Source organism: Argentina silus, assembly GCF_951799395.1.
Source record: "Argentina silus genome assembly, chromosome: X".
In the NCBI taxonomy this organism is placed as follows: Eukaryota; Metazoa; Chordata; class Actinopteri; order Argentiniformes; family Argentinidae; genus Argentina; species Argentina silus.
In genome coordinates, this window is record NC_139653.1 from 34,735,153 (window position 1) to 34,745,895 (window position 10,743).

Genomic DNA, 10,743 nt, shown 5'->3' on the forward strand with positions numbered 1-10,743 from the left:
GGTAGTAGAACAAGTTTAAAGATGGTTTGAACAATGAACGATGATAGATAGGTTTGCTGGGTAGTTGAAAGAAAGTGAGATAGTCTTATTATGGTAGCAGATAAAGTTAAAGATGTTTGGTTGGAGATAGATAGATAAGTATCAGTAACTAATGCATCCTACTTAACTGCTTATGACACATTATGTATTCATTGGTCAAGGTTGAAGAATTTACAACTGCACACCAAGTTGTCCTACAAGGATGAACTAATGATGACATATCGGAAATGAATGCTTTATTACTACGTATGGCACTTTGTAAATTATTGGTAAAGGTTATTAATAACTGTACTCCTGGGTGATGAAGTGTCAGTAACTAATGCTTACCTACTATGTAAGGCACATTAGTTAATAATTGGTAATGGTGGAAGATGTGGAAGACAATTACCCTTCAAGATTCCCAAAGAGGATGAACTAATGTAAGTACCAGTAATTAATGCTTTCCAAAAATGTATGGCACATTAGTAAAGCTTGCTGTAGCGGTCCCCTATGAATATGAACTAATGATGAAGTATTATTAACGGGTTAATCAGAGGAGGAGAAAAAGAAGAGATACTTTATTAATCCATGTTCATGAAAATTGGTCTTCTGCCTCATTACAACCCTCCAGTATGCACTCATACATATAAATACACAGAGATGAAGGACAGTTTGGATCAGGGGGCAGTCAATAGCGCAGCGCCCGTGGAACAGATTCATGGACAAAGTGCCTTGCTCAAGGGCACAACGGCAGGAGATTACAACAAGGACTTTTTGACACTAACAACCCTCCAGATAGGTTCCTCTAACCTCTTGGCTACGCGCTGCCCCCTAATGTAATGCCACATCTGTGCATTCAATGGTATAATAATGCAATCTACAAGGCTTTCTCATCACTGACTAATGCAGAAACAACAGTTGAATTATTCACACAACAATATTTTACCTGATAGTAGCATGGGACCAGATTATCTCCAACAAGAATGATGACAACAAACCACTCTTGATCTCTGGAGACCTGTTTATGATGGGAAGATTATCAGGCATGTCTTTTCAGTGGAGGTCGCTTGTGGAGAGATCAAAGCTTGTAATATGCCCAGTTTGTAGCCCGGTGTTTCATGTCAAGCTATGTACAGTTGCTGCCTGAGTGCGCACCATACTTAATTATCATTCTGTGCGCACACATCCGATCAAGAAATGTTCCTTTTGATGCAAGTTGGAAATGTAATTTAAATTAAGTGCTTCACAGAGCCTAATAAAGGTGTAGCCTACAACATGAGCCTGGTTTACTTATTTCTGATGTCTTAACTTGGCATAACCATTCCTGTTGTTGAACGAACTGCGTTATCAATCAATTAATTCAAAAGGGACAGCTGTGGATGTGTTCGGCTTATATGATGAGTAGGTTTGGGAAATACATTGTTGCTTGCTATGTGTCACTCCTCCACAACAGCCGTTTTGTTTTTTCCCAGAGGATGAGTTCGATCTGCCAACTTTATGATTATCAGAAACCTAATATAATGTATATAATTACTGCATTTCTAACAACAGAGATATGTGTAAGTGCAAGATTTCAGATTTCAGAGAATAACAGATCACAGATGTCGGAGTCCATTCGTTGCAAGTGGCCCCATGAGTTCATGTACAGTAGTAAACCTTGTTAACAATAGCAGTACAAACCATACATTAATGTACAGTATTTGTAAAAATTAGTAAGTGCACTTCTTATAAATGGTTTGTTAATATATTAGTTAATAATTTGTTCATGTTAACAACTGCATTCGATAATGTCGATTCATGTAGCCTCATTGGAAAGTCTCGGCTTGTAAAAGGCTTTCACATTGAGTTTGAATAATTCTATTTATTACACACTCAAGGACGAACAAGCTGGTTCTATCGAAGGGTCAGTATCGATGTACACGTGTGTGTTTGTTCCATGCAATACCAGGAAGAGAAAAGGCTGCTTTACAAGACAACGGTTCCTAACATTCTGCTATCAATTGTTGTTTTTTTCCAAGATGAATGAAGACTAGTTTTTGAAGACTTGTTGCATCTAACAATGCAAATAAAACAGGAAACATCGCACATTCAAGCAACAAAGGAGTTATCTTTAAGCTGGTCATCAAGGCTCACACAAGTGAAAAGGGGAGAAAAGCAACACAAAATATCAGAAGAATAGACATATTAAGAGAGAGAGAGAAAAAGACAGAACATTTCAAAGACATGTACAATACACATATTTACAGTATTCTAAAAAAATTGATCTGTTTCGCACACACTACTCCCACCTCAATTAGAGACACAACATATTTAGTCATTCAGCGTAAATGGGGGTAATTCATTGAATACAGTATTAAGAAAATGCCTGATTTGATTATGCCAGAGAACGAATAACATTATTCATGAGGGATTGCTATCTTTTTATGCATACCTACAGAAGCTCAGTTGGTCAACCAGTCAGTGAGTGTCCCTAGACACAGTCCCCAAAGCCATGCCTATAAACAGACAGAAGAGTCCCTTCATCTGAGAAAATGACAACTTGTTTTTTATGCAGCATGTGGCATTGGATCCAATGCATATGATTATTTGCCCTTTATGAGCCCTGCATGGCTATTGTTATTCACAGTCACACATGGCTATATTCGACTGTACTCTATCTGCATCACTGAGTCGTGAAATCGACTCATCAGTAATGAGAGAGAGAGAGAGAGAGAGAGAGAGAGAGAGAGAGAGAGAGAACGTCTGAAGATTTCCCAGTGTACAAGCACGCAGGCTGATAATATGGGTCATTATGAAGTTATATTTCATTATGAAATCCGTCTCTTCTAAGGCCCCTGTAGAGTGCTTCAGCAGAGCATTAGAAGTACTTGCTCTAGCCATAGAAAGATGGCTAGTATGATTACAGTATGTTTCAACTCAGGTCTAAAGATCCAACCAGAGATCTGGGCCTAGGCCAGTCACTCAACAAAAGCCCAGAATGGATGTTACGTCCCAACATTTGTGTGCGTGTGGTGTTGTTTGTCTGTTTGTTTCTCCCTCTGTCTCTCTCCCAGGTATTGCTTCATCACCCTGTCAATCATCGTTTCATTTGGCAGTCATCCATCGTCCAATTAGACCGTCGTCCGTCTACATTTAAAACTCCTGTGCACTCTTCAGAAGAGGAGGGGGTGTGGTAGCATCGGTTAGTGGTTTTCTGTAATTTGTTACATCATAGTGTTGTTATTCTACTGTTCTTGTAAACTGTCTGTCCTACCATTGTGTTCGCTACCACACCTGTAATTAGCGCCAGGGGAGGGCGAGTTAGGCAGGTAAGACGTCCATGGGCTTACACCTCCATCACGCAGGTTTGGATTTGTTATATACATTAGGTTAGTTTCCCCAGGCAAGCACCACCTCTTGTATTTTGGGTTTAGGGTAGGCGGGCAAGACTTAGTTAGTCAGATAGCAAATATTTCGTAGTTAGCTTGGGTGTTATTTATGTTTTCATTTATTTGGCGCCGTCAGGCGTCCTCCCCTTAGTTCCCTCTCTATGTTTCTCCCGTGTTGTCTGGTTGTTTGTTGTATCTACTATTAATAAATCTGGCTTATTGTTGCCATTTTACTCAGTCGTCCTTACTTGTGTGTGTTGCACTACCACAGCACCGGCAGTCCTCAGCAGCATATACAGACACTGTATGTTACGTCCCCCCCCGTCCCCCCCTTTTATATCCCTAGACGTAGTATCGTAACATAAATGGGGGCTCGTCCGGGATTTGAACGTTCTTGTGTCTGTATGTGTTGTTGAGATTTGTTTGGTGTGCTGGGTAGTTGCGGTGTTTTGGTTAGTGGTCGTGTTTAGTGTTTGGCTGTGTACTTTAGTTGTTTTTTGTCATGGCCTCTGTGGTGCAATTGTTTATCGAGGCACGATCTATAGATTTGTTAGACCAGTGTCGCAAGGTGGATTTATTTCGTATTGCTGAGCATTTCGGTATCCCTACATTGAAGAATGTAGTGAAGGCAGAGCTCAAACAAGTCGTGTTGGCCGGATTGGTGGAAAGCGGTATGCTGTAAAGTCCAGTGCGTGTGTTTCCTGTTCTGAGTATCCCTGTTGAGAGTGCGGCTGGTAATGCCTTAAAAACGGACGAGAGCAACGTGATGGTGCCGGGTGGAAGTGTTATGGCAGGGACGACGGAGTCCGACCCTGTTGTACGCCCCAGAACCCCTTACCGCGTTTTGAACCGTTCTCTTTTTCTCCGGTAGGGTCGGGCATGGACGCTCGCCTTAAGGTTCGGCTAGCACGTCTCCAGTTGGAGAAAGAGGACAGGGCGCACGCCAGGCAAATTGAGTATGAGCACAAGCTCGAAGTCAAGAGACTCGAGATCGAGAAGGAAGTTAGGATTCGGCAGCTGGAGTTGCAAGCTGGAGAGGCAGCCTTGGCTCCTGTTGTGCGGTCTTCCTCTGGAGTGACTATGCCAACCGTTCTGCCAAATTTAGAAACATTGTCTTGGTTCCTCCATTCAGGGAGACTGAAGTAGCTTCCTACTTTAGTGTGTTTGAGCGCATTGCAGCGTCTTTGTGCTGGCCTAAGGATGTTTGGCCGATCCTTTTGCAGTGTAAGTTAGTTGGTAAGGCTCAGGAGGTTGTATCTGCTCTTACACTTGAGGATAGTCTAAGTTATGATGTGGTTAAGACCGCAGTGTTACGTGCGTATGAGCTAGTGCCTGAGGCATACAGACAGAAGTTCAGGTATCACAAGAAGTCCCCAAATATGACTTATGTTGAGTTTGCTAGAGAGAAAGAGACTCTTTTGGACAGGTGGTGCTCAGCGAGTAAGGCGACTGAATATACTTCCCTTCGCGAGTTACTCTTTTTGGAGGAATTTAAGAACTGTCTCCCAGAGCGTTTGGTAGTGTATCTCAATGAGCAGAAAGTGACGTCTCTCTCTCAGGCAGCGGTGCTTGCAGATGAGTTTGTGTTAACACACAACCGTTCTCAACCGCTCGCACTGACAATAGGAGTGTGGAAATTCCTTCTACTTCCCAAACTAGTCGGGGTCCAGTGGTGAGTCGAGGCTCGAAAGAGGAGCGTGCGTGTTTTTATTGCCATAGGGTAGGACACGTTATTGCTGACTGTCTCACTTAAACAGTCATCGCCTCCTACCAAAAAAGGCGTTAGTTTAATTAAAACAGTTAAGAGACATTTAGGAAACGACTGTTCTGACTCCAGCTGTGTTCCTGTTTCTCCTGATCCCACCTATCAGCCATTCATATTTCAAGGGTTAGTTTCGTTTACCGGAGACCCGACAGATCAGAAACCGATTCAAATTTTAAGAGACACTGGTGCTGATTCTCTGGGATGTGTTGCCCTGGTCTGAGCAGTCTTACTGTGGTTCGAATGTGTTGCTGCAGGGCATTGGTTGTGTGCCTGTGCCCTTACACCAAGTACACTTGGTTTCGGAGTTGGTTAGTGGACGTTTTAGAGTAGGCGTGCAGCCGTAGCTTCCCGTTCATGGTGTGTCTATGATATTGGGAAATGACATAGCGGGAGGCCGAGTGATGCCGGTGTTGGAAGTATTAGATAATCCTGACGCACAGTCTTGCTGAACCAGATCATTCCTCCTGCTCCTCTCCACCCTATTCCTGTTATGGGAGAGCCGTTCGAGGGAGTGATCGTGGATTGTGTTGGCCCTCTACCAAGGACAAAGTCTGGTAATCAGTTTTTTATTAACAATTATGTGTTCGGCTACTAGATACCCAGAGGCAATCCCCATGCGTAACATCACTGCCAAAGCTGTGGTTAAAGTGCTAATTAAGTATTTCTCCACTTTTGGTCTTCCAAAACGGACCAAGCAACTAATTTTCTGTCGCAGTTATTTAAGAGGGTTTTACAGTCTCTTGCAATCACTCACAACATTTCCAGTGCCTATCATCCTGAAAGCCAGGGTGTCTTGGAAAGGTGGCACCAAACACTAAAGTCCATGCTGCGTAAATACTGCATGGACACTGAGAAGGATTGGGACGAGGGTGTTCCGTTGGTAGTGTTTGCTATCCGCGAAACAGTGCAAGAGTCGCTTGGTTTCAGCCCCGCTGAATTAGTTTTCGGGCATACAATCCGAGGTTCTTTAAAGGTGCTGAAAGATCAGTTAATGTCGACTGACTCTGGCTCCAAAAGTGTGTTGGACTATGTTAGTCAATTCAGGGAGCGGTTGCATGATGCATGCTCTCTAGCTATGGAAGCGCTCTCTTCCTCCCAAAAGAAAATGAAACGTAATTTTGATGAAAAGGCTGTTCATCGCTCCTTACAACCAGGTGATCAAGTCTTAGTTCTGTTGCCGATCCCTGGATCCTCACTCTCTGCACGATTTTTAGGTCCCTATTTGGTTGAGAAAAAACTAAGTGACACCGACTATGTTGTGCAGACTCCAGATAGGAGACGTCTCGAGTCTGTCATATTAACATGTTGAAGCTTTATCATGCCAGAGACGTTCCTCCTGTAAACTCCACCGATAAGATGGCCGGGCCCACATGTCTCTTCGGTGGCCTTTGACGCGTTGGTAGCTGATTTTAATATTGTTAATGGTCTTGATGAGGATGGCTTAGTGTTGCGTAATGCGCCCCAGCAGTGCGCGCGTTTGTGCGACACCGAGATGCTTTTGTCTCTCCCGTCTCACTTAGAGCATTTGCATAGTGAACAAATAGCCGATACTCTAGCTTTAGTAAGCGAATTTCCCTGCGTATTTAGTGATGTCCCCAGTCGCACTACTGTCCTGGAGCACGATTTGGATGTTGGCGATGCTGCCCCAATCAAGCAGCATGCATACCGTGTAAACACAAAAAGGTTTCTGAGAATGTTTTGGCCGACGCGCTTTCTCACGCGTAGTTTTGTTTTAGTTTCATTGTACAACTTTCATTTTGTTGAAAAATGACATGACCAATTGTACATTTCTTTTGTGTCGCAATCCCTACAGGTTTGCTCTTTATGGGTGGGAGTGTTACGTCCCCACATTTATGTGCGTGTGGTGTCGTTTGTCTCTCCCTCTGTCTCTCTCCCAGGTATTGCTTTATCCCCCTGTCAATCATCGTTTCGTCCGCCAGTCCCCCTGTTGTCCTTCGACCAATGCTTTCATCCATCGTCCAATTAGACCTTCGTCCGTCTACATTTAAAACTCCCGCGCACTCTTCAGAAGAGGAGGGGGTGTGGTAGCATCGGTTAGCGGTTTTCTGTAATTTGTTACATCATAGTGTTGTTATTCTACTGTTCTTGTAAACTGTCTGTCCTACCATTGTGTTTGCTGCCACACCTGTAATTAGCCCCAGGGGAGAGCGAGTTAGGCAGGTAAGACACCCATGGGCTTACACCTCCATCACGCAGGTTTGGTTTTGTTATATACATTAGGTTAGTTTCTCCAGGGGGGCGCCATCTCTTGTATTTTGGGTTTAGGGTAGGCGGGCAAGACTTAGTTAGTCAGATAGCAGATATTTCGTAGTTAGAACAGATAAAATGAGAATATTAGCTTGGGTGTTATTTTTGTTTTCATTTATTTGGTGCCGTCTGGTGTCCTCCCCTTAGTTCCCTCTCTATGTTTCTCCCGTGTTGTCTGGTTGTTTGTTGTATCTACTATTAATAAATCTGGCTTGTTGTTGCCATTTTACTCAGTCGTCCTTACTTGTGTGTGTTGCACTACCACAGCACCGGCAGTCCTCAGCAGCATATACAGACAGTGTATGTTACGTTTCCCCCCCCCCCCCCTTTTATATCCCTAGACGTAGTATCTTTGGGGGGGGGGGGGGGGGGGGGTTGGGAGATTTCGTAACAATGGACATAAGTAGTAGTTTACTCTACTCCACCACAACATTTGAACAGATTAGCTAGCAGAACTGCCAATAAATACCATATGATTATTATTGCAATCAGCAAGAATATCTGATTATTCTCTAGTCTCTTCACCCACACAAAAGCTATAAAGACATACAATGCCCTGCGTAAGTAACTGGACAGTGACAGCAGGGCACTGTATAATTCCAATGCTCACAATCTATGGCAATCTCTGATATTTGTATCCCTTTAAAGAGTTTAAATCAGCACAATCAACTATCTCTGATTATAACCTTTGCTTTACACAGTGGCAGGAGTTCAATACAACCTCTTGCCCACTCCCTCTCTCAACTTAATTAACAACTTTGAAATGTATCTTCTCACCCCTCCCTTCCTCTTACACTTTTCCTTTTCTTTCTCCTCTCCCTCTTTCTCTCTCTTCCTCCTCCAAGCCTCTTATAAGGTCCCTCTCTACTGCCCCCTTCTTTTATGTCCATTTCTCACTCCCTTTCTCCTCTCCCCTCCCTCCATCTACAGTAGCCCTCACATCTCAGCCTCTCGTACAGTACATCTCTCTCACCTCTTCAACCTCCACTCGGAGAAGTGATGTATTCTGCTCACAGGGTGTCATGGCTGCCACAGGGGTCTTTGAAATACAGCGGGGTCCATAATAAACCGCTGCTGTCTTTGAAGGATGGATGGAGAGGGGAGAGGACAGGGAATGGCCTTTAGCCCAATCAGGGTGGCTCCCCAACTCCATAATTCACTCTCCCTCTCTCTTTCATCTCCCTCTCAATGCTTCTCACTTCTCTCTTTCTACAGTATGTCAAGTCAAGAATTGTGAGAGGAGAGTGTAAAATGAGTGATTCATACAGGAGGCACACATATGAACATACTCAAGGAGAAAACATATGGCCGTTGTAGTCACTTATAGAATTATTCAAAGGACACCAGACGTGAGCGACTTTTGGACAATGAACACAAACACTGGTGTACAATTATATCCTGTCTAAAACACTCTGCAAAAACAAACCAAAGCAAGAACCATTTCACTCCGTATATTTGCCCCATGGAGCACACAAAGTGATTCCTTACAAATGGCAGACAGTAGGTTTAGAAAGAAAGGAGCTGCACATTGAAACTCCTTACCTCAGGAACCCTCAATATCGCAGGAAAAGAGAGAGAGAAAGAGAGAGAGAGGGCAGCAGGGAGAGAGAGAAAGAAAGAGGGGAGAGAGTGAGAGAGATGAGGGAGGGGTGTAGAGAGAGAGAGAAAAAGAGAGAGTGACGATGTGTAGTGTAGGGCCCAGGCACAGAGAGGAGACCAGATGAGGGAATGTAGATGAAAGGCAAAGGCCGCTTTACTTATATAATAATAATAATAATAATCCACAGGGTAGACAGGAATGAACTTTAGAAAATAACAAACACTAGTTCTCAACCTAAGAAACCAGGACGCTAGACGCTAGAGAACCATTTAGAGAACTAACCTCAAGCTACCACACTGAGTTCCAGATGGAAGCGTGACAGTACCCCTCCCCTAGGAGTGGCTCCAGCCACGCAGCCAGGACGACCACAACGCAGATGATTGAAGTCCCAAATGAGGCCCAGATCCAGGACATCCCGGGCAGGCACCCAAGAATGCTCCTCGGGACCATAACCCTCCCAGTCAGGGAGCATAACCATAACCCTCCCAGTCCAGCAAACGTTGGACAGTGTAGGCCGACTGACCATCAACCAGTCGGAGGGGTGATGTGGCAGGTGTGAGAGGGAGAAGGGATTTGTACTCATTATCTTGTGTCGGGAGACATGGAAAGATGGGCACACTCTCATGGAGCTGGAGTCGGTAGGTGACCGAGGTAATCCGTCTCAAGATCTTGAATGGCTTACGGGAGTTCACTGTCAAGGTGAGATCCCGGGTGGATATCCATACCCATTGGCTTGGCATGAGGAGCCGAAGGGGCTGTCAGTGGTGGTTGGCTTGCCGCTGCTGTCGAGTGGATGCACGGAGAGGCACGCGGTCTTAACAAGGTGCGACGGCACCTTGCGCCGAGGGGACTCCAGCTATGACCTCCTGTTCCGGAAATGGGGGGTGGGGACTTGAATGGAGATAGGAGCAGACCTGTAATGAAATCCAGGGACAGGTGGGACCAGTGCCGGTTGGGAATAGGCAAGGGATGGAGCAGCCCAGCCAGGTGTTGGTGCGATGATTTGCTTTGGGCACAGGTGGAGGAGGCCGTGACAAAGGAGTGCACATCCTCCACCATGGAGGGCCACCAAAACCTGGAAAACCAGAGATCGATTCACCCCTGGGTGTCCGGTTAATTTGGAGGAGTGACCCCTCTGTAGCATCTGAGAGCGAGCTGAACATGGGACATAGAGCCTGTTAACGGGGCCACCATGGTCTCTATGCTCGAGGACATGGTTGCCACAATGCGGGAACAGCGGGAACAGCATGTTCGCTTCCTTCATTAGAGACACCGTGGAGACGAGACAAAGCATACGCCTTCTGGTTGTTTGATCCCGGGTGGTAGGCTAGGGTGAAATCGAATCAGTTAAAGACCAGGGCCCCCTAGTGTCCAGATGGAACCGAGAGAGAGAGAGAGAGAGAGAGAGAGAGAGGGAAATACTTTTGATACTCTTTATTGAGACATCATCAGTTAAAAATGATCACACTAATATGTACACCCACAATCCCATCTCTTTTCGCTAGGTCAGAGGCCATCATTTTTTATTGTCCACATTTCTTTGGCGTGTTTTGCGTGTGTGTGTGTGTGTGTGTGTGTGTGTGTGTTTGCGTGAGCGTGTATGTGTTAGTGTGTCTTCGCCCAGATTTCCAATGGTACTAAATGATTTAGTATATCTGCACTCTGGTCTTGAAATATTGAGATGAAATATTGAGATTGCAACACAGAGCAGCCGAATGGTGGTG

The 10,743-nt window shown here is 44.7% G+C and overlaps 1 protein-coding gene across 1 annotated transcript in view; it reads right to left on the reverse strand.

Annotated features, from left to right (window-relative positions):
* LOC310822352 (calsyntenin-2-like) overlaps window positions 1-10,078 on the reverse strand; it is a gene marked incomplete at both ends in the record, with an annotated part of 149,366 nt that extends 139,288 nt beyond the window's left edge. The window contains one exon of the mRNA XM_083694695.1: window positions 9,934-10,078. Coding sequence (XP_083550821.1) covers window positions 9,934-10,078 — 145 coding nt within the window. The remainder of the gene's footprint in view (window positions 1-9,933) is intronic.
* Window positions 10,079-10,743: the final 665 nt, after the last annotated feature.